Source organism: Caloenas nicobarica, chromosome 34 (assembly GCF_036013445.1).
Source record: "Caloenas nicobarica isolate bCalNic1 chromosome 34, bCalNic1.hap1, whole genome shotgun sequence".
NCBI classification, from domain to species: domain Eukaryota; kingdom Metazoa; phylum Chordata; class Aves; order Columbiformes; family Columbidae; genus Caloenas; species Caloenas nicobarica.
The window spans coordinates 2,787,959-2,812,493 of NC_088278.1; the positions used below are offsets into that span (position 1 = coordinate 2,787,959).

Below are 24,535 nucleotides of genomic sequence, written 5' to 3' on the forward strand. Positions count from 1 at the left end.
ACTCATCTTGTCTCACTCTCCTGCTCAGGGCAGGGTGAACCAGGGGAGATTGCTCACGGCGCCCACCCAAGTTTGCATCATCCACAAAGGAGCTGAAAGTACACTCTGTTACATCATAGAAGGGGAGAATAAAGATGTTCAACAGTGTTGGCCGAAATGCTGGTCACTGAGAGATGACGCTGGTAACTGTCTGCTCGGAGGACTTTGTACCACTCATGATATTTGGGTTTGATGGTTCAGCCAACTTCCCACCCGGCATCCACTTCTGGAGCCCCATCAGCACCACTCTGCCCAGAAGCACACCATGTCTGAGGCCTTGCAAACGCCCTGTACACAACATGCCTTTCTTGCCCCTCTCCATTGGGGTTCAGAAATCCCTTCCTTGTCCTTCACGTTCCTGGAAATGGCTGCAGGAGGACATGTCCCATCCCCTTCTCAGGGAGGGAGGTAGGGTGGCCAGCCTGTTATTCTCCCAGTTCTTAGTCCAGCTCTTCTTGAAGATGGCTTTGAGGTCTGCGTTTCCTAAGGACCCCAGAACCATTCTGGTGTCTATGTCACTTTTGAGAGCACAATCTGGAATCACGGGCAAGGGCGACATAGCAGACTGGAGTACTTGCAATGAGCCTGTCCAAGGCAGCTGAGATCAATCTCACTGGGGTTTGTTCTTGGAGTCACACACAGAAATACCAGGGTTCCGTCAAGCATTGACATGTGAGCTGGCCTCATGGGCTCCTTCTGCACCCAGGGATGTTCAGAGACAGAGTCTCTCCATTTTACACACAGAGGCGGGAGTCACAGTGTCTCTCAGGCCTCCTGTTGCCACTCCCAAAGGACAGGAGGCACCTCAGCCCTGTGGTGTGTCACCCTGCTCTGCACTCATCTGAGATGTCCCACGTCATGAGGAATGGACACGGGACCTCAGTTCAAGGAAGCACAACCCAGTGCTGCATTCAGGTGGTTTCCCACAGGATGTTCCTCCCAACATGAAGTGACCTCAAGACCTTGTCTGTGCCACAGGCCTTCAGGGAACCTCAAGGAATAGTTGATGGTGTTTATGCTCACTCGCGTTCATGTCACCTCACATACACGATGTGCGTGCTCACATCTCATCTGTACAATACAAACTTGGACTGCTGACCTACTCATTCAGTGTCCCTCCATGGAGGGAAGAACAACCTCTGTGAGCTGGGGAGGGAGGCCAGGGCTGGAAATGGAGGTTGTGAGGGGCCAGTCCATGACGATGCCCCGGGGCAGCTTCCGTGGGGTGTCCAGTGCACAGGGGCACAGCCCAGCCCCTGCTCTGCTGGTCCTGCAGGTCTCTGGCAGGAGGCCTGGCTGTGAGAGGACACTGCTGTGTGCCCAGCCCTGCACACACACACTGTGCAGCTGTACCCTGCTGTTTGCATCTGTGGCCACTTTTGTGGGCAAGTTTTTGAGAGAAGGTTTGTAAGAAGACCTAAGCCTTCCGGCACTGCCCTGAGGAGATCACTCTTCTTTATAGAAGTACTGTTACAGAGGCCAGCTCTGTCACAGCAGTGCCCATGGCCTGTCCCTGCCTGCGCTCACAGGACTCACACACAGCAGGACGGTGACCAGGCTGCCAGAGCACTCAGGCCTTGCACCAACACAAGGGATGAGAAGGAGAGTGTGGGAGTGGAACGAGAACAGCTCTGGAAGGCCAAGCGCTGGTGCTCCCTGGCAGGGCTGCCAAGCGAGAGCTCTTTCCCCTTCCACCCATGCACACAGGAACTGTCCCTGCAGCTTGAAAAAGGTCTTGGAGTTTGGATGTCAGCAGAAAACAGTTTGCCGGAGAGCCCTTTATTTTGCTTAAACACAGGGAGCATGATTCCTCATGGACACAGACACTCAGTGAGAAAAGAAAAGCAGGCAGTGAACTAAAAATGGAATTACAGTATTATCATAAGAGAAAAACACAACTAGAGACAAAAAATACTGCACACAGGATGAACTTGCAATGAGTTAGACTATAACTTGTATGTAGAAGAAGACAGAGACAGTTTATAGCTTCGGAAGAAATCCAGTCATCAGTTTCCACAGGGCATCCTTGAGCTCCTGGTTCCTCATGCTGTAGATGAGGGGGTTCACTGCTGGAGGCACCACTGAGTACAGAACAGACACCACCAGGTCCAGGGATGGGGACAAGATGGAGGGGGGTTTCACATAGGCAAACATGGCAGTGCTGACAAACAGGGAGACCACGGCCAGGTGAGGGAGGCACGTGGCAAAGGCTTTGTGCCGTCCCTGCTCAGAGGGGATCCTCAGCACGGCCCTGAAGATCTGCACGTAGGAGAAAAGAATGAAAATAAAACACCCAAATACTGCTAAGAGATTAATCACAAGAAGCCCAAGTTCCCTGAGGTAGGAGTTTGAGCAGGAGAGCTTGAGGATCTGGGGGATTTCACAGAAGAACTGGTCCAGGGCATTGCCCTTGCACAGTGGCAGTGAAAATGTATTGGCCGTGTGCAGCAGAGCATTGAGAAACCCAGTGGCCCAGGCAGCTGCTGCCATGTGGACACAAGCTCTGCTGCCCAGGAGGGTCCCGTAGTGCAGGGGTTTGCAGATGGCAACGTAGCGGTCGTAGGACATGATGGTGAGAAGAAAATATTCTGCTGAAATGAAAAAGAGAAACAAAAGCATCTGTGCAGCACATCCTATATATGAGATAGCCCTGGTGTCCCAGAGGGAACTGGCCATGGATTTGGGGACAGTGATGGAGATACAGCCCATGTCGAGGAGGGCGAGGTTGAGCAGGAAGAAGTACATGGGGGTGTGGAGGTGCTGGTCCCAGGCTATGGTGGTGATGATGAGGCCGTTGCCCAGGAGGGCAGCCAGGTAGATGCCCAGGAAGAGCCAGAAGTGCAAGAGCTGCAGCTCCCGTGTGTCTGTGAACGCCAGGAGGAGGAACTGGGTGATGCAGCTGCTGTTGGACATTTGCTGCCTGTGGGCATGAGGACCTGTGCAAGGAGGAAAAGACAGTGACGGTTCAGATGAGACTTGTCTGGGAAAAACCAAAGTCATTTCCCACAGACCCTCCACCCCATCACAAAAAGAGACTCTCTTCTTTTTCCAGGAGAACATCCTGGCTGGAGCCCTTGTCGGTGCTTGATGAGTGTGCAATGAAGAGCAGGGTCTCTGCCCAGGGGCTCATGAGGAGTCAGCCTGACCCTGTGTGATGGGGTGGGGCCGGGGCCAGTCCTGGGTTTCAGCTTTGTCAGATGGAACCGCTCCTGCTGCAGAAGGGACTGTCAGCATCTGTACCCGCAGGGCTGAGAAACTGAGTTTGAGAGGTTTGGCATTTCTAAAGGTCCTTCTCCCCTCCCACTCCGGGGAGTGTTCTTGGGTTTCAGAATCCCTCAGCATTTCTGCTGCACTCAGGGAGAACAAAGCGAGTCCTGCGAGACCACAGGCTGCCTGTGGGTCAGTGCAGAGTGAGGGCAGCTGCTCTGTCCCTCTGTCTTGCTCCAGCTGCCCTGGGCTGGCACCTTTCTGAGATGGTGATCACACTGCCATGTTACCCTGAAAAGCCACCAGGCACTGCTGAGAGCAGAGGGATCCATCTCAGACCATGACATGTCCCACCCTTTCCTAAGGTCTCAGCACCCCACTTCTATCCCAAGACACACACGGCTCATTTCACAAACCCAGCAGCACTTCCTCCATCATAGCATCTCTGCACTTCTCTGTGGGGAATTCAGATAATGCTCATTCCCCTGCCCCACAGACTGCATTGCCCACAGCCCCACAGCTCAGAGCAAAGCTGGGACACATGTTCCCATGGACGCACCTGCAGGAAAGGACCCACAAGATCAGGCTGTGACTCTGCAGCTGAAACTCCCATCCCCAGAGAGCCTGACAGCAAGAACCAGATCACACCAACAGTGACCCAGAGCAGTGGAGCAAGAAGGAAACTGCGGTGAGGGTGGGTGTGAGAGAGGCCAGGGCAGAGGCAGCCGGGCACTCCGACAGCATCACCCTTCCCCAGCTGTGCAGCCACCTCCCACACACCAGCATTGCCGGGCAGCTGCTCTCAGCCCCTGTGCTCTGCAGAGGGAACTGGAGCTCTGGCTGCACAGGAGCTGCTTCATGCCTTGGAGCCCCCGGCCCTGAGGGCAGAGGCTTTGCTGGGTGGGAGAGGAGGCGAGGGGGCTGCTCACAGGAGGGATCTGCACTGTCCTCTGTTCTCTCTTCTCTCTCCCATAAGAATTCCAGGTTTAGTTTCCCCTCATTTCGGACTATTTCCCTGCTGTGTGGAGATTCTCCTCCTGGGAGGTGTTTTCCTGTCCATGTCTTTTCCCTGTCAGCACTCACAGACCCCATCCCACCCTCTGTGCACTCACCCTGGCCCTACAGACTCTGCCTTTTCACAGGGCACTGCCTGGGGGCATTTTCCTGTTTGCAGGTTGGAAAACAGGACAGGTCAGACTAAGGCTGTCGGGTTCAGCAGATGTGATGCTGGTGCTGTGCAAAGGCAGAGCAGCGGCTGAAGGGATGGTATAAGGCTTCTGGCAGACATACTGATCACCTAAAGTTGCAGTTCAGGAGTCTCAGTGACTTGTTCAAGCAGGAGAGCTCATTTTCCTTTTCTCCTTTCCTGCACCCCCCAACCCTTGGGATAGGAAACTGAAAAGACAGCCTCAGGAAAGCTCCCTATCTCTCTGGTAATCCTTGCATTGATCTTCTGCTTGAGGCATCCACTTGGAAAAATCCTGGGAGTGATCTGGAGCTGTGAGCAGAACTGACCCACACAGCATCCTCTCCACAGCAGAAGAACCTCTCCTGCCCTGATAGGGGTCGCTCCTTCCCCCCACAGCTTCCTCTCTCAGTGTTGTTGGGATCTCCCCGGGCAGGCTGAGCGCTGACCCTGGCAGGCGGCAGAGTCCCTGCCCCGGCACAGCCCTGGGGTGCAGGGACCCTGCTCTGCAGGACAGCCCTGGGCACCCCTGGGTGCTCACCCAGCTTCACAGCTATTCAAAATTCCCTGACAAGAGCCCCCTCCTTACAGATCCCTCAAGCTGTGCCTGTGCTAACTTGAGGAGATGCCTCCAGGAGCTGCAGCCGCATTGCCCTGCACCCAGAGACTTACCATGGCAAGGCCTGCAAAGATTTCTCCTCCAGTGAGCTCTCAGTCATCCTCCCCATCCTGACCACCTTTCATCTCTCTCTGCCTTGCTCGTCTCCCTGAGATCCCCAGGCCGAGCCCTCAGCCCTGCTGCGCTTTGCAGAGGAGCTGCTCCTGGGCAGAGCTGTCTCTCTGCAGCGCTGCCGCTTGCCATGAGCTCCCTCTGTCCCAGGAGCCCAGCCCAGCTCAGCAGCACAGGAGCAGCCCAAGGCGCTTTAATGACCCCTCTGGTGGGTTTGGTGCTGAGGCTATGAACTTCAGACCCTGGAGGAAGTTGAAGAAACCTCTCAAGAAGTCCAAGTCAGATTCAAACACCAAAGTTTCTTGTAATGTTAATGGGTCCCACTGAGGAACACTACTGAGGAACTGACCCCAGGGTCTGGTTAGAGAAGAAAACTGGAGGCAGAGATGGCAGGTCAGGACAAGCAAGGTGAAGTTCTCTCTGATGATCAGTACACCTGGATGTGTTTCATTAACCAAAGGGCCAAGCCCTGACCCCCAGCCCTGGGAAGGCAGATCCTGTCCCTCCCACGTTGCCCAGGGCCCTTCCTGGGACAGTGTGATGTGGGGCTGTGCAAGGCCAAGGGCAGGACTATGGTCCCACACCTCCCAGGTTCCTGGCTGGGGACAAGGAGGCCATGAGGCCCCTGCGCTGTAAGGACAAGGTGTCTCCTCATAGGTATCAGAGGTGGAGACAACAGCCATAGCCAAGGGGAGAAGGGGCTCATGTCTGTTGGGGGCTTTAAACCTCTTTACATCCCTTGATCCTCTCCACGACAGCCTGTCCTATGCTGTGGCATCCCCTGCACCTCTTTCCCTGCAGGCTGGAGACATCCCCCCTGCTGCCCCACCTTGCTCTTGTCTGAGCATCTTCCTTCCTTTGCTGCTCTCTCTCCATCCTCCCCAGCTGTTCCTTGAAGCACAAAGCCTTGGGCTGATGCAGACTCCCTCTGGGTGACCTGCTCCACCACAGCACTGCCCTTCCACTCACATTCCTTCCTGCTCATGTCCAGCCTGGACCTCCCCAGCTGCACTTCGTGCCATTATTTCTTTCTCATGCTCTTTCCCACTATGAAGAAAACCTCCACCATCTCTGAAACCACCCTTCCAGCACTCTCAGGCTACTCCTACACTGCTGCAGCCTCCCCAGCGCTGCTGGGCCAGAGCAGCCCAGGTCCCTCAGCATCCCACACCATGTGCACAAGGTCCTGAACCCTGCCTTGGCACAGCCCTGCACTCTCCAGTTCCTCCCTGCTTCTCCAAACTGGGAGCCGCACACTGGCACACACCCGTGTGTGTGGGGTCACACCAGTGCTGAACCGAATGGGATGAGAACTCCAGGTGTCTGGGTCCCCACGCTCCTCCTCATGCAGCCTCGTGTGCAGCTGCCTTGTTCATGGTGAGCGTGCAGCACGGGCTTGTGTGGCGGCCCTTGTAGTGCCCAGGCCCTTCTCCTCAGGGTCCCTGCTCAGCGTGTCAGGTCCTTTTCTCTCCTGATGGATGGAGTTATTCTCCTGCCCCGATACAGGACTGGCCGCTTCTCCTTTTGAAACTTAGGAGATTCGTGATGGTAGAACCCCAAAGTTTCTCCAGGTCTGGACTCTGTCTGGACTGCTCCAGCCATGGTCCCTCCAATTCCAGCCAGGGCAGGGACCGCTCGCCCGGGGAGCCCCCGGTGCCCCCTAAAGAAAAGGGGCCTCAGCCTCCAGGACTCTCCTGAGCCCAGAAAGTGGCCACTAAAATGGCAGCAGTAGCAGGGTTCCATCCAGAGTTTATTCAAGAAAAAAGAAATAATTTCCAATTTCCCTAGCACAGTCTTTCAGTGCTGCTTTCTCCTCCTTATGCTGGTGCCTCTCCCTGACTGCTGTGCCCCACTTTCGGTGGCACCAGATTGTTGGGGGCCATGGCCATGTGCCCCCACAGCCCCAGGGCTTTGTCATTGGTGCCCTCACTCACAAGGGAAAACCCATCTTGTCACTCCCCACATAAAGGAGCTCCATACATCCAAGCAACTTCTTCACTCTGAGGGAATCCCACTGCTGACCCTTCCAGCCCGTCTCTCCTGAAAAGCCTGTACCCAGCCATTGCAGCACCCCAAGCTGTGTGACTTGTCCCACCACGCCTGGCGGTGACTCCATGGGTGTCAAACAGCACAGGCTGCAGCTTGTCCTGGCTGTGCCCTTGGCTCAGGGCATCAGTGCACAGTTGGGCTGTGGCACCTCAGCTGTAGCACCCGGCCAAGCTCTGAGAGTCTTAGGGAAATCTGGTTGGTATCAAGAATCCAGGTCCCCATGTGTGCAAAGGTTTGACTTCAGAGCAGAGCAATGTCACAGTGGTGGGCAGATGGAAAGTTAGGGCTGAAATTGGGCAACAGGAGAGTGAGCAAGCCCTGCTGTCCCCAAGGCCAGAGAGAAACAGGGCTGGGAATGACAGACCTGGAAAGAAACGTGTGTTTTGTCAGTGGCGTCTCTGCTGCCCCTGAGGTACTTGGGCAGACGTGTCACTGATCTCTAGGAATGACAAGGTGCTGCTGACAGGCCCAATGTGACAATAGTTTGTCTGTTCCTTGATTGTGTTATCAAGGGGTTGAGAACAGGGTTGTCTCTTTTTTTCTAGGCTAAACAGCCTCACGTCTTTCAGCCGCTCCTCATAAAACTTGTGCTTCAGACCCTCACCAGCTCTTTTGCCGTTCTCTGAACTTGCTCCGGCACCTCATGGTCTTTCCCTTTGTGAGGGGGCCAGAGCTGAACAGAGGATTCGAGGTGGGGCCTCACCAGTGCCCAGTACAGGGGAAGGTCACTACCCTGGTGCTGCTGGCTGTGCTATTCTTGGTGGATGTCAGGACGCTGGTGGCCTTTTTGGCCACCTGGGCACACGCTGGCTCCTGTTCAGCTGCTGTCAGTCAACACCCTCAGATCCCTTTCTGCCGAGCAGCTTTCCAGCCGCTCTTCCCTGAGCCTGGAGCCTTCATGGGGTTGTTGTGACCGAAGTGCAGGACCCGGGACTTGCCCTTGTTGAACCTCTGACAACTGGCCTCAGCCCATCAATCCAGCTCATCCAGATCGCTCTATATGACCTTCCTATCCTCCAGCAGATCAACACTCCTTCCCTGCTGTACTGTGCTTTACTTGGTGGCCAAAATAGCTTTGAGAACACGCTGACATTTTTGTTGTTGCTGAGCAGTGCTGGCACAGCCTCAAGGCCTTCTGTGTTTCTCAGTCTGCCCCAAAAACAAGAGGGCTGGATGTGGCTAAAGGCTGGGAGGGGACCAAGCCAGGACAGCTGACCCCAACTGACCAAAGAGATATTCCACACCATATGGCAGCATGGTCAGCAACCTCATACAATTGTTCTCAGTCCATCATTTCCTCCGGTCCAGATCCCTCTGTGTGGCCTTCCCACCCTCCAGCAGATCAACACTCCCACCCAATTTGGTGTCACCTGCAAGCTTACTGAGGGTGCACTCGATCCCCTCGTCCAGATCATTGACAAAGAGATTAAACAGAACTGGCCCCAATACTGAGCCCTGGGAACACCACTCATGACCGGCCGCCAACTGGGTTTGTTTCCGTTCACCACAACTCTTTGGGCCCGGCCCTCCAGCCGGTTCTTTATCCATCGCAGATACACCATCCAGGCCATGAGCTGCAGCTTCTCCAGGAGATGCTGTGGGATACGGTGTCAAAGGCTTTACTGAAGTCTAAGTACACAACATCCACAGCTTGTGTGGCAGATTAATTCCCCCACGACAGACTTTCCCTCATCTGCTAAGCCGGTCACCTTGTCATAGGAGGAGATCAGGTTGGTCAGGCAGGACCTGCCTTTCATAAATCATGCTGATTGGGCCCGATTGCTCGTCTCGTATGTGTGACCGCACAGTCCCTTTCCCAGCCCTGTTCCTGCTCTTCCTGGGTAGGGGCTGTGGGTACTTTGGCAGGGGTTCTTTCCCAGCCACGTTCGTTCTGCTGGGCTGTCACCTCCAGAGACAGAACTGACCCCACAGTCCCCTTCACAGCCACACGCTGCTTACTGGATTAGGAGTTACTGAGACACAACTGACCTCATAATACCACACCCATCCATCCCCCTCCTTAGCACCCAGGACCCAACCAAGACTGAAGTGTGTTCTACATGGTCCTACACCTGCCCTTCTTTCCCACAGGCCCTAGACACCCATCTCGCTTCCTCACATTTTTTCAAATTTGTCAAATATATTTCCTACTAACAATGTGAGTGAAAAGCACTCCTCAGTGGAACTGCTATATTTATGTTAACACTTCTATATCTCCTCTTTTGACTTCTTTTTTTTTTTTACTATTCTTCTACCTATTCTCTTTCCAGAAACATCTCCAAGTCAAAAATTATTTCAAATCACAGAATAACTAAGGTTTGAAGAGAGCCCTTGTCTCACTCATCTTGTCTCACTCTCCTGCTCAGGGCAGGGTGAACCAGGGGAGGTTGCTCAAGGCCTCCTCCCAAGTTTGCACCATCCACAAAGGCACTGAAAGTGCACTCTGTTACATCATAGAAGGGGAGAATAAAGATGTTCAACAGTGTTGGCCCAAGTGCTGGTCACTGAGAGATGACGCTGGTAACTGTCTGCTCGGAGGACTTTGTACCACTCATGATATTTGGGCTTGATGGTTCAGCCAACTTCCCACCCAGCATCCACTTCTTGAGCCCCATCAGCACCACTCTGCCCACAGGAGACCATGTCTGAGGCCTTGCGAACGCCCTGTACACAACATGCCTTTCTTGCCCCTCTCCATTGGGGTTCAGCAATCCCTTCCTTGTCCTTCACGTTCCTGGAAATGACTGCAGGAGGACATGTCCCATCCCCTTCCCAGGGAGGGAGGTAGGGTGGCCAGCCTGTTATTCTCTCAGTTCCTGTTTGTGCTCTTCTTGAAGATGGGTTTGAGATCTGCATTTTCTAAGGACCCCAGAACCATTCTGGTTTCTACAGCACTTTTGAGAGCACAATATGGAATCACGGCCAAGGGTGACATAGCAGACTGGAGCACTTGCAATGAGCCTGTCCAAGGCAGCTGAGATGAATCTCACTGATCCAGTGGGGTATGTTCCTGGAGTCACACACAGAAATGTCAGGTTCTGTCAGGTTCTGTCATCTGAGCCAGCCTTCTGAACTCCCTCTGCACCCAGGGATGTTCAGAGACAGAGTCTGTCCCTTTTATACACAGAGGCAGTAGTCACAGTGGCTCTCAGGCCTCCTGTTGCCACTCCCAAAGGACAGGAGGCACCTCAGCCCTGTGGTGTGTCACCCTGCTCTGCACTCATCTGAGATGTCCCACGTCATGAGGAATGGACACGGGGACCTCAGTTCAAGGAAGAAGATCCCAGTGGGTTGTTTCCCATGGGCTGTTACTCCCAATGTGAGTGACCTCGATGTTTGTCCCACAGGCCTTCCTGGCACTCCCAGGAATAGCTGATGGCATTTCTGCTCACTCGTGTTCATCTCACCTCATGTACATGACATGCATGCCCATATCTCATCTGAACAATGCAAACATGGACTTCTGACCTACTCATTCAGGAAAAAATTCTCAATCTGGTGTGACAGCCCAGTGCTGGAAAGGGAGGTTGTGAGGGGCCAGTCCATGACGATGCCCCGGGGCAGCTTCCACGGGGTGTCCTGTGCACAGGGGCACAGCCCAGCCCCTGCTCTGCTGGTCCTGCAGGTCTCTGGCAGGAGGCCTGGCTGTGAGAGGACACTGCTGTGTGCCCAGCCCTGCATGCACACACTGTTTATCTCTACACTGCTGTTTCAACCTGCAGGCTGCTTTCTTGTGCATGTCCTGAAGACGAACTTGAAGAAGACCTAAGCCCTCAGGCACTGCCCTATGAACATCACTTTCCTTTATAGAAGTAGTGTTACGGAGGCCAGCTCTGTCACAGCAGTGCCCATGGCCTGTCCCTGCCTGCGCTCACAGGACTCACATAGAGCAGGACGGTGACCAGGCTGCCAGAGCACTCAGGCCTTGCACCAACACAAGGGATGAGAAGGAGAGTGTGGGAGTGGAACGAGAACAGCTCTGGAAGGCCAAGCGCTGGTGCTCCCTGGCAGTGCTGCCAGGCTGGACTCTTTTCCCCTTCTCCCACCCACACAGGAATTTTCCCTGAACCTCCAAAAAGGCCTTGGAGGAAAGACATAGTGAAAAACAAGTTACTACAGGAATGTTTATTTTGTTTAAGAGAAAAGGAGAGCACGGCTCCTCATTTACACAGCCAGTGCTTAAAAAAGAAAAGCAGACAGAGATTTAGAAAGGGAATGACAATGTTATCACAATAAATACCAACTTCAGTAAAAACAGAAATTACAAGTGAGAGGCTGGACCTGTAACTAGTTACATTAAAACTACTATGTAGAAGGAGAGAAGCAGTTTATTGCTTCAGAAAACACAGAGATATGAGTTTCCACAGGGCATCCTTGAGCTGCTGGTTCCTCACGCTGTAGATGAGGGGGTTCACTGCTGGAGGCACCACCGAGTACAGAACAGACACCACCAGGTCCAGGGTAGGAGAGGAGATGGAGGGGGGCTTCAGGTAGGAAAATATGGCAGTGCTGAGGAACAGGAAGACCACGGCCAGGTGAGGGAGGCACGTGGAAAAGGCTTTGTGCCGTCCCTGCTCAGAGGGGATCCTCAGCACAGCCCTCAAGATCTGCACATAGGACAGCACAATGAACACAAAGCAGCCAAAAGTTAAACAGACAGTACCTACAAGAAGCCAAACTTCCCTGAGGTAGGCATCTGAGCAGGAGAGCTTGAGGATCTGGGGGATTTCACAGAAGAACTGGTCCAGGGCATTGCCCTTGCACAGTGGCAGTGAAAATGTATTGGCCGTGTGCAGCAGAGCATTGAGAAACCCAGTGGCCCAGGCAGCTGCTGCCATGTGGACACAAGCTCTGCTGCCCAGGAGGGTCCCGTAGTGCAGGGGTTTGCAGATGGCAACGTAGCGGTCGTAGGACATGATGGTGAGAAGAAAATACTCTGCACCAAACAAGAAAAATACACAGAAGACCTGGGCAGCACAACCTGCAAAGGAAATGACCATGGTATCCCACAGAGAGTTGGCCATGGATTTGGGGACAGTGATGGAGATGGAGCCCAGGTCCAGGAGGGCGAGGTTGAGCAGGAAGAAGTACATGGGGGTGTGGAGGTGCTGGTCACAGGCTATGGTGGTGATGATGAGGCCGTTGCCCAGGAGGGCAGCCAGGTAGATGCCCAGGAAGAGCCAGAAGTGCAAGAGCTGCAGCTCCCGTGTGTCTGTGAACGCCAGGAGGAGGAACTGGGTGATGCAGCTGCTGTTGGACATTTGCTGCCTGTGGGCATGAGGACCTGTGCAAGGAGGAAAAGACAGTGACGGTTTAGATGAGACTCCTCTGAGCAAAACCAAAGCCATTTCCCACAGACCCTCCCACAAAGAGATTCTTCTTTTTCCAGGAGAACGTCCTGGCTGGAGCCCTCGTCGGTGCTTGATGAGTGTGCAATGAAGAGCAGGGTCTCTGCCCAGGGGCTCTTGAGGAGTCAGCCTGACCCTGTGTGATGGGGTGGGGCAGGGACCAGTCCTGGGGTTCAGCTTTGTCAGATGGAACCGCTCCTGCTGCAGAAGGGACTGTCAGCATCTGTACCCGCAGGGCTGAGAAACTGTGTTTGAGAGGTTTGGTGTTTCTACAGCTCCTTCTCCTCTCACAGCCTGGGGAGTGTTCCTGGGTGTCAGAAACCCTCAGCATTTCTGCTGCACTCAGGGAGAACAGAGCGAGTCCTGCAAGACCAGAGGATGCCTGTGGGTCAGTGCAGAGTGAGGGCAGCTGCTCTGTCCCTCTGTCTTGCTCCAGCTGCCCTGGGCTGGCACCTTTCTGAGATGGAGGCTGATCACACTGCCATGTTACCCTGAAAAGCCAACAGGCACTGCTGAGAGCAGAGGGATCCACCTCGGACCATGACATGTCTCATGCTTTCGTCAGGTCTCAGCACCCCACTTCTATCCCAGGACACACACAGCTCATTTCACAAACCGAACTGCATTTCTTCCATCATAGCATCTCTGCACTTCTGCATGAGTAATTCAGATAATGCTAACACGCTATAGGACAGGTTTGCATCCTGGAGGGAAGCTCACAGCTTGGAAAAAAAACACTCAAGGAGACAGCCAAGAGTCCTAATGATGGCATCTGATTCAGGGAGACTCAGCTCATTCCCCAGCCCCACACACTGCATTGCCCACAGCCCCACAGGGCAGAGCAAAGCTGGGACACGTGTTCCCATGGACGCACCTGCAGGAAAGGACCCACAAGATCAGGCTGTGACTCTGCAGCTGAAACTCCCATCCCCAGAGAGCCTGACAGCAAGAACCAGATCACACCAACAGTGACCCAGAGCAGTGGAGCAAGAAGGAAACTGCGGTGAGGGTGGGTGTGAGAGAGGCCAGGGCAGAGGCAGCCGGGCACTCCGACAGCGTCACCCTTCCCCAGCTGTGCAGCCACCTCCCACACACCAGCATTGCCGGGCAGCTGCTCTCAGCCCCTGTGCTCTGCAGAGGGAACTGGAGCTCTGGCTGCACAGGAGCTGCTTCATGCCTTGGAGCCCCCGGCCCTGAGGGCAGAGGCTTTGCTGGGTGGGAGAGGAGGCGAGGGGGCTGCTCACAGGAGGGGTCTGCTCTGCAGGGGTCATACGGAGTTTTCTCTGTTATCCTTCCCATAACAATTCTCGGCTTAGTTTCCTCTCATTTCTGATCATTTCCCTGCTACCTGAAGATTTTCCCCCTGGGAGGTGTTTCCCTGTCCATGTCTTTTCCCTGTCAGCGCTCACAGACCCCATCCCACCCTCTGTGCCCTCACCCTGGCCCTACAGATCCTGCCTGTTCACAGGGCACTGCCTGGGGGCATCTTCCTGTTTGCAGATTGGGGAAAAGGACAGGTCAGACTAAGGCTGACAGGTATAGCCAATGTGATGCTGGTGCTGTGCAGAGGCAGAGCAGCAGCTGAAGGGATGTTATGAGGGTTCTGGCAGATGTGATGATTAATCGGAGTTGCAGTTCAGGAGTCACAGTGACTTGTTTAAGCATGAGAGCTCTTTTTCATTTTTTCCTTTCCTGCACCCCCCAACCCTTGGGATAGGAAACTGAAAAGGCAGGCTCAGGAAAGCTCCCTATCTGTCTGGTAATCCTTGCATTGATCTTCTGCTTGAGGCATCCACTTGGAAAAATCCTGGGGGTGATCTGGAGCTGTGAGGAGCCCTGACCCACACAGCAGCCTCTCCACAGCACAAGCACCTTTCCTGCCCTGATAGGGGTCACTCCTTCCCCCCACAGCTTCTCCCCACAGCACCGTGGGGATCTCCCCGGGCAGGCTGAGCGCTGACCCTGGCAGGTGGCAGAGTCCTTGCCCCGGCACAGCCCTGGGGTGCAGGGACCCTGCTCTGCAGGACAGCCCTGGCCACCCCTGGGTGCTCCCCCGGCCTCACAGCTGTTCAAAATTGCCTGACAAGAGCCTCCTTCTCACAGATCCCTCAAGCTGTGCCTGTGCTAACTTGAGGAGATGCCTCCAGGAGCTGCAGCTGCATTGCCCTGCACCCAGAGACTTACCATGGCAAGGGCTGCAAAGATTTCTCCTCCAGTGAGCTCTCAGTCATCCTCCCCATCCTGACCACCTTTAATGTCTCTCTGCCTTGCTCGTCTCCCTGAGATCCCCAGGCAGAGCCCTCAGCCCTGCTGCGCTTTGCAGAGGAGCTGCTCCTGGGCAGAGCTGTCTCTCTGCAGCGCTGCCGCTTGCCATGAGCTCCCTCTGTCCCAGGAGCCCAGCCCAGCTCAGCAGCACAGGAGCAGCCCATGATGTCCCTTCCTCTGTCCCCTCTGGGCTCCCTCCAGCTGTCCCTGGGGCTCCAGGGGCACATCCTTTGAAACAACCTCAAGTAATCAGTGATGTTTATTCTCTCTCTTCAGCAGTGACACTTCTTGCCAGCATTGTGTTCTTTGTATTAAAAAGTAAATTGGTATGAGGATCATCTTTTCTTCTCTCATCATTAGGCAGGACAAAAAGAACGTTACAGGAAAGGATCTAATTTCTAAAAACTGGAGGAGGAATATGTTCACCTGAATGAATTTAGGCATTATATTTTGGTTTTATACTCATAGATCTAGAGAGGTATCCAGCAATCTTTTGGCCACGTCACGTCTGTGCTCTGAAGCAAAGCCTTTGCACACATGGGATCTTGGACACTTGGTACCAGGTTTCCACGGGGCAACTCAGAGGTTTCCTGGTGCCGCAGCTGGGGTGGTTCAGCCCAGATGTGAGGCAATGTCCTCAGCCAGGGACCTGACTGGCTGAGCTGGAGCTGTCAGTGTTGCAGACAGAGCTGTGACACGGATGGAATAAACTGCCAAGGCAGGGTGGCAGAAGTTAGTTCATCTGGTCTGCAAGGACAGCAGCCTCCAAGCACAGCAATGGTCCATATCAAAACCCAGTCTAGACCTGTAAGGCAATTCAAGAGCCCTATAATGAGCTGTTCCTACTGCAGGAACAGTTAAAGGAGAAACAAAGACACTGTGTGGGTACTGATTAATTTAGTAAGGGAGAGAAGTGATATTCTCGGTGTCTCTGGTCCTCCATCTTCACCAGCAAGGTCTCCCAGGCCTCTGTCACTGGAGGCAGAACAACCAGCAGTGGATGGGGATCAAGTCAGGGGTTCTTGGAACTAACACAATCCTTTCCAGTCTATGGGACAGGAGGGGCAGCATCCCAGGAGCTGAGACAGCAGGACCATGTCACAGTGAGGCCACTCTCCACCTTCTTGGAAAGCTCATGGAGACTGGGGGGACTCCCTGACCACTGGCAGCTCTCACACATTGGGTGCACTTTTCAAAAATGGCCAATGGGTGAGCAGGGGAACTGAGGGCTGTGCCCCAGAACATGTTCACTGGGACCCCAATTCTGGGTGTCTGAAGGTGACAGGGTTTACCCAGGGCAGGTTGTGCCTGTCCATCCTCTTTGCTTCCTGTGAGGAAAGGACAGGGTTGCTGGATGCGGAGAGAGCGGTGGTGGAGTGTTACCTGGAAGTCAGCAAGGCATTCAGCATCATCCCCCACAATATTCTTGTGTCCAAGGTAGGCTATTATGATCTGTGTCAGTGCGTAAGTAGATGGGCAAATAACAATCTGGATGGTTGGGCTTGGAAAGGTGCTATAGAAAGGGAGAAACTTTCCAGTCATGAGGACAGTCAAGCCCTGGAAGCTGTTTCCCAGGGGTGCGCATCCACTCTGTCCCAGAAAGTGACCAAGATGTGTTTGGATAAAGCCCTGAGTAATCTGGTCTGACCCTGCTTTGAGCAGGAGGTTGGTCAAGACACCTCCCAAGGTCCCATCCAGCCTGAATGATGCTGTCCTTTCATCCCCTTCATGTTTTCAATTTAGGGACAGCTCTCAGGTTCTCTCTGACCACAGGAATAATTCACATGAGGTACAGGGCTGCTTTACAAGTTCCCCCAAATAGCCCTGACCACATCTTGTGCATCCCTTTTCCTTTGCCCCCATCCAGGTTCTTCTGTTTTGCTGTCCTCATGCCCACCTTGTTCATCCTTTCAGAGCAGGTTGCTCAACAGGTGTCAGCATCCATGTACAGAGTCTGCACATCAGCCAGGCAGCAAAGGCATCGTTACAGAAAAGGAGACGAGGCTCTTGACCAGCTCCTTGCACCCAGGAATCGGCACGACTTGTCTCCTGAGATTCTCGGGAACACCTGAACTTTAAGTGCAGAGCATGCGAGTCCTCGTTGGGTATCCTGGCTTGTCTCCTGACCCATGTGGTGCTTCAGGCTGTGAAGAGAATCAAAACCAACTTTTGGCTGGGGTAGTTTCATTTTACATGTGTTACGAAGGGCAGATGAAGGGAGCTCAGAACTCCAGTCTCTGCTGCACCATTGGAACTTCAGAGACTGGAAATGCAGGTGACGGTGTGTGTCAGTGCACACCACATAAACATTCTGGCTTCCTTTCTGCCTTTGCACTGACCTGGGATCTGTTCCTTGGTTTTCTTTGTCTAAAAAAGAAATAAAACTGCCCTATGTCACCTCCCCTCACACCAGAAAAAAAGGGGGAAAATTTATGAAAGAGGGGTGATTTAAGAGCAATTCTGTCCTAGGAAGTACTTTTTAAATTATAAATCTGGTAGAAGTGAGAGAAAAAGCTCTTAAAAAGAACTCCATGCAAGAGGTTAGCTACCGAGATGTAGCAGCTGTTTTGAGAAGCAAGAATGACTGATAGGAATGAAATTAAAAAACTTTAGTTCATCATCATCATCATCAAGAATACGGAACTCCCTGTTATTCTTATTAGTGATAGTACCACTTTTCAAAAACATCCTTGAGATTGTCTCTATTTTTCGCTGGCTCCAAAACTGAGCCTGCTCAGATTTTGAAAGGACTGCTTGAAATCTCTGCAACTCAGATCTCTACAACTGTCTCTCATTGAAGATCTTTTACCCCAGAAAGGGGAAAACTCCCAATGCAGGCACCAAACCAGTGCCCAACCTGCCTGGAGAGCCAGGTGAGTGGTGCCACACAACAGCCGACCTTGGGGGAAGCTGGAGCTGATGGGAATTGAAATGGTTTTGACTCAAATCATAATTTAGGTTGGAAAAGACCCTTAAGGTCATAAAGTCCAATCGTAAATACGACACTGCCAAGTCCACCCATTACACCATATCCCTAAGCGCCATGTCTACACATCTTTTCAATACCTTCAGGGATGGAAGCTCCAATCCTGAGCTGGCAGGACAACACTGTCTGCAGTTACACATAAGATACCTGTCATGGCTGTGACTTCAGAGTTTCTCACACCCTTCACTGAGCAGGGCAGGTGTTGGGAGATGGGCACACACTTCAGTTTCCAGATGCCAGGACAGAGCCCAAGCCATCCTGCCCTTGCCCTCTGGCATCCCATTTCTTGAGAGGCAAAGCTGCTGGGCCTTCTGTGGATAATCATGTTAAAATGCATCAATAATCATTCAAGTGTTTGTGTAATTTCTCTAAGAGTGTCAGTATTAAAAATAAGAAATATCTGTAACACAGCAGTCTGCATCTGTGGTAGCCCCACTGGCAGGGCCAATCCAATAGGTATTTGCAGTATAAGGCATGACACCCCATCCATAAGTACATATCTAAGTGGTTCAGATGAAGGGTGGTCTGGCAAAAATCACCCTGTTCCTCCCCAGGTGCACGGACACTGCTCATGTGCCTCTCCAGAGAGTGGCAAAGGCTGGATGCCCTTCTTGGGACAGACTCCTTCCAGGAGAGACACAGCAATGGGAGTAAATCCTCAGGTATTCATGGCATTTCACTCAGCATCAGTTTTTATATATTTGGTGCTTTCCTGTGACTACTCTTTCTGCACAAATGCTCACAAAAAGACACCCATTTAGTAAAACATGGTCATAAAGGTGCTGTTATGGACAAGAAATCTCACCATGAGCTCTGGAGGGAGTGAGGAAGATGATAATAAGCACCAGGGAGAACCAAGGAGCTCAAGGCCTCTTCTGAAGAGTGAGAGGCCCTGAGCAGCAGTGAGCGGCCATGTGTGGTGTGGGAGGGTCAGGGGATGTGAGGTAGAGAAGGGTGATGGCTGATGAATTCAGCAAATCCTTACAACCATGTCTGAGCCTGCAAGTGGGATGTGGCTGATGTCTGCGGGTGGAGGAGGAATAGGAGAAAGACTTTGGGGGATCCTGGAAAGAAGGCAGGCTTCTCTTGGACTAGTCATACATGGCACTGACATTTGCATGCTGTGGGCATGGCTGTGCCTGGGAGATGGGGAACGGCTGCTGCTGGGGGGACTGTGCTCAGGCACGGCCCATGAGCTGACCTTGCTCTGCTCCTCTCTTGCACTGCCCATGCTTGGATGGTCCTCAGGAATCATCCATGAGCCTGGAGGAAGCACCAACCTCCTGGAGTGTTGGCCCATTACTGGAGGACAAGAGTGAAAGGTTTGTGAGACACATAGGAGTGCAGGAAGAGAGGGGCCTATGCGTAGCAGTAAGTGTGTTAAAGAAGAAGACCTGAAGAGCATGGTCTGGTCATGCTAATGTGGAATAGATTGATTTTTCTTTTTTATTTTAGGGCAGCAGAAGAAGGAACGTGTGCATTTCAGTGCTGGGCCATGGATCCAAAGAGCGGATTCAACCAAGTTTGGGACCGGGACAGCTCAGGTGATTGGTGACCATTGCAGGTCTATGAAAGAAGCTGCATGGGCTTGGGGAACCTCATAGGCATTGCCAAATCCTCAGAAAACTAGAGCCCTGTGGATAAAGCAACAGCACTTGGCACCAAACCCACACCCAAACCATAAATACCCTCCCAGTGACCACAGGCAGAGCCTTGAGAAACATTTGACTGAAAGGGTCTCCTTTGCCAGGCCCTGGGGGTCAGGGCTTGGCCATTCTGATGCTAAACAACCATGAAGGGCTGACAGGGCACCAGAGCCACCTCCACATCGCCTTTACCACCTCTGACCATTGTCTCCAGGCTTTTCCTTCAGCAGCCTCCAGGGACAGGGACTGCTTGTGTCAGCGATGGCCCCTCGTGGGGTCCCAAACACCCTCAGAAATTTTGGGTGTGTTTCTGCCTTTCACTTCATTAGAGGTTTGTTCATTCTTTCAGTAGCTGCAGTTCAGGACCATGGCAGCAGAGGGCTCATTAACATCCAAAATGCGCTTACAAGCCAAGGCTCTCTGCAGCACTTGCCTGAAGGCTTCAAGTCTGGTGTGGATGATTAGAGAGATTTCAGAACTGTAGCCAAACAGTGAGCATTTCCTTCATAAGTAGTCATAAAGCCAAATTTCTTATATTTCTGTCCCCCTCCCAATGCCCTCATTGCCAGAACAACTGGTATCAATGTCCACTAAATATTGATCTAGAGAATCTCCTGATAAAGACTGAATGTGTCAGAAAAGTGGGTGCCTAAAGCACCACTTGAGTGAGGAGACAGGATAGGACTCCTCAGGAGGAATCACACAACTCTGGACCCAGAGGTGGGAGTTCCTGGGAATCTCAGGTGCCACAGCACAGCGATACTTGTGTTCAGGGAGCTGGTCAAGTGACCCATCTCCTTTTCTGTAATGGTGTCTGAGTTTGCTCAGGTAACCCCTGCCTTGAGCCCCATCCACTCCTGGCTGTTCTCCAGACTCCTGCCTTCAGGAACAAAGTCCCAGGAGACCTTGCTGGTGGAGATGGAGGCAAAGAAGCCATGAAGTACATCGGTCCTGTCTGATTCTACTCTTATGAAGTTCAGCAGCAGGCCCATGTTTGCCCTGTCTATTCTTTTACTGTAAATGAAGCAGTGTCAGCTCACCCTGCAGGTATCAAGTCCAGGGCAGCTTTGGCATCATCCCCACATCCATGGACAAGGATTCTAAATTCCTCCTTTACAGCTTGACCTGCTTCCACCTCCCATGTGCTGCCTTTTTGCCCTGGAGCTCCGTCTGTTCAGACAAGCAGCCTCATGACATAAAGTCTTCTTTTCATGGGTACTTGGAGAGATCATTCTTGTGCCTGGAGCAGGCTGTCCTGTAAGGCTTCTCAGATTTCCTGAGCTCCTTCACCCTTCAGACCTACTTCCATGTCACCACCTTTATTGGCTGCCATCCCCCAGTATGTCCGTGTCTTCTCCTCTGGAGCCCACCAGCCTGTGCTCTGCTGCTGGCCTTCCTCCCTTTCCCCTGGTGCCTGGAATCCCACTGTTGCCTGGTCACCACAGCCAAGGTGGACACTGATGTTCACATCCCTCACCAGCTCTTCTTTGTCTCCCAGTTCCAGATCCATGTGAGCATCACCCTTGTTGGCCCACCAGGCAGCCACGTTGAGAAGTTGGGCCAAGATCCTCTGGACCGTTGGCACCTGCCGCTTTGCCTGGCCAGTGAATGTCAGGGCAATGACAGTTCCCCATAGGAACCTACTCATTGACTTGTGACTTCCTCAGGTTACTAACATAAGATCTTTTCCATTTCTTCTCCATGATCAAGTAGTTTGTAACATCCGACACTTTATCACCCTGTATTGGGTTTACATGGCAAAGTCTTGGAACTGGGGGTGAGGGTGGGTGTGCTACAGTTGTCACCTCTCTGAGAAGACAACAGGAGTTTGATGTCAGACAGAGCCGATATGAGCTGGCTCCAAGATGGACCCACTCCTTGCCAAACCTGAGCCACTCAGGGATGCTGGCAGCAGCTCTGTGATATTGTATTTGAGAAAGGGTAAAAACCGCTGCACAACAGCAGGTGGGAGAGAGCAGGGAGGAAATGTGAGAGAAAAATCGCTGCAAACACCAAGGTCATATCCCATAGGACCCAAGCAGGTCCCTCAGCAGGCCAAAGCCTGCTCTCCTGAAATCCTGCTCTTTGCCTTGTTAGCATCTTCCAGGAGCCTCAACTCTACTTTCCCAGCCCTGACTGTTCCATCCCTGACCAACCCTTTCTGGTTTGTAAGTGTGAAGTCCCACAGGGCACCTCACCTCACTGACTCCTCAGCCACCCGTGTCAGGAAGATGTTGTCCATGAGCTCCAAACCCTCCTGGATGGCTGGTACCTTGCAGCTATTGGGATATCTTAGGTCTGCCATGAGGACACGGCCCTGGAAACATGAGGCTTCTTTCATTCATTTAAAGGAGGCCTCATCTAATTCCTCTTCCTCATCAATGAATCAGTAGCTGATGTCCAGTCACCACAACACTGCCCATGTTGTTCTGCCCTTTCATGCTGACTCCTCAACTTTCAGCTGGTATTCTCTGTCCCCAGGCAGAGCTCCACGCATTCCTGCTGCTGTCCCACATGAAGGGAAACTTCCCCTCTAAGTCCAGACCTCTGGCATTATGAGCACCAGACTCCCAAGACCCCACAGTTTCTCCTGCAGGTGGTATTCGTAGTGTCCTGTAACTCCTCATGATGTTATCTTGGGATAGACGCTCTCATCAGGATAAACCGTCTGCATGTAAACACTAACAGCTGGAGCTCCTTCTCCCCTTGGCTGTGGCTGTTGTCTCCAGCTCTGATGCCTGTGAGGAGACACCTTGTCCTTACAGCACAGGGGCCTCATGACCTCCTTGTCCCCAGCCAGGAACCTGGGAGGTGTGGGACCATAGTCCTGCCCTTGGCCTTGCACAGCCCCACATCACACTGTCCCAGGAAGGGCCCTGGGCAACGTGGGAGGGACAGGATCTGCCTTCCCAGGGCTGGGGGTCAGGGCTTGGCCCTTTGGTTAATGAAACACATCCAGGTTTACTCAGCATCAGAGAGACCTTCACCTTGCTTGTCCTGACGTGCCATCTCTGCCTCCAGTTTTCTTCTCTAACCAGACCCTGGGGTCAGTTCCTCAGTAGTGTTCCTCAGGGGAACCCATTAACATTACAAGAAGCTTTGGAGTTTGAATCTGACTTGGACTTCTTGAGAGGTTTCTTCAGCTTCCTCCAGGGTCTGAGGTTCATGGCCTCAGCACCAAAGCCACCAGAGGGGTCATTAAAGTGCCTTGGGCTGCTCCTGTGCTGCTGAGCTGGGCTGGGCTCCTGGGACAGAGGGAGCTCATGGCAAGCGGCAGCGCTGCAGAGAGACAGCTCTGCCCAGGAGCAGCTCCTCTGCAAAGCGCAGCAGGGCTGAGGGCTCTGCCTGGGGATCTCAGGGAGACGAGCAAGGCAGAGAGAGATGAAAGGTGGTCAGGATGGGGAGGATGACTGAGAGTTCACTGGAGGAGAAATCTTTGCAGCCCTTGCCATGGTAAGTCTCTGGGTGCAGGGCAATGCAGCTGCAGCTCCTGGAGGCATCTCCTCAAGTTAGCACAGGCACAACTTGTGGGATCTGTAAGGAAGGGGGTCTTGTCAGGCAATTTTGAACAGCTGTGAAGGCGGGTGAGCAGCCAGGGGTGGCCAGGGCTGTCCTGCAGAGCAGGGTCCCTGCACCCCAGGGCTGTGCCGGGGCAGGGACTCTGCCGCCTGCCAGGTCAGTGCTCAGCCTGCCCGGGGAGATCCCCACGGTGCTGTGGGGAGAAGCTGTGGGGGGAAGGAGCAACATCTGGTAGGGCAGGGTCATGCAATAGAATGGGGGCTGCATGGGTCAGCGCTGTTCAGAACTCCAGTTCACTAAAGGACATTCTCAGGAGGCTTTTAAAGAAGCACAGTAAGACAGGGGCTTTGTGAAAGGGAAGTATCTTATTCTAACAATCTCATACTCTGCGTTGTCTATGTGGCCAATGGGACACAGAAATTAATGTCTCAGTTCAGGAGGAGGCACTGAAATTCCAGATCCATTTCTCTTAGAGGTGAATAAACCTGCGAGTATCAGAAATCAACACACCCTGGCTTCCAGACAGGATCAGGATCACTTTTCCATGCTCATTATTGTTGGTCTGATGTTCCCATCAGAGCTGGCCCACACAGAGCTGCCCCTGGGCAGTGCCGGCTGCTGGGAGGGGTCTGCAGGGCAGAGCTGAGCACACAGCGGCTGGGATGGGGTCTGTGACACTGACAGGAGGAGACCTGGGCACAGAGACACAGCTGCAGGCAGGGACAGCTCCAGGCAGCAGAGCAGGGGCTGGTCAGGAGCTCTTCTGCTCCTGCTCTGCAGGTGGCTGCTGGGGGTTGTCTGCTGGGCAATGATCGGACTGTCCCTTTAGCACATCCCATCTCCAGGAGCCCTGACTCTGCTCTGCCTGTCCTGCTGGGCTCACCAGCTGCCCCCAGAAAGGCCCAGCTCTGCTGTAGGATGCCAGGAGTGCTGAGCCTTTCCTTGGGGTCCGCACTCTCCTGCCAGAGTCCTTTGCTTCTCTGGGTGAGGGGTCGTGTCCTGCTCTCTCCATCACATCTCCACCTCTGGGATGGCACAGAGTTTGCAGATCTGCCCTTTCTAAAAGGCTCTCCTTCTCCAGTGTAAGTCCAATTGTTTGGATTAATGTGTTATAATTTGAATTTGAAGTCATTTTCATGGCAGCACAAAATGAAGCACAGGACAGATGAGTAAAATCCTGATGGCCACTGCTGCTGTCTGACTCTGCACTGAGCCAGACAAAGCTGAGCCTTTTTGCCTGTCCTGTCTCAAGACTCGTCACATTTTAAATCACAGAATAGAGGATTTCTCCCCCTAAAAAACCCCTGCTCACCTGATGTGGTGGTGGAAAATAAAAAAGCACAGATAAAATATTTAAAAAGACATGGTAATTGTCTCCTCTGCAGCCCAAGCCCTTGACAGTCATGAGCACGGATATTAAACTTTTTCATTGAAGGTGGATTACATCTGTCCATGTGAACATGGGAGCTGTCACAATCCAGCTCCCCTGTCTCCCCTGCAGCAGAGCAAAGCTGGCTGATGGCAGCACACAGGCAGAGGTCCCGCTGCGCACAGCACACT

General features: G+C 53.0%; 1 protein-coding gene across 1 annotated transcript; it reads right to left on the minus strand.

The window, feature by feature from the left end:
- Positions 1-549: 549 nt before the first annotated feature.
- On the minus strand, positions 550-2,571 carry LOC136000692 (olfactory receptor 14J1-like; the record flags this gene model as incomplete). Its single annotated transcript, XM_065654624.1, has 2 exons — positions 550-573; positions 2,110-2,571. Coding segments are annotated over 2 exons (486 nt in total), but the record flags the coding sequence as incomplete, so codon positions are not given.
- Between the last annotated feature and the right edge of the window lie 21,964 nt (positions 2,572-24,535).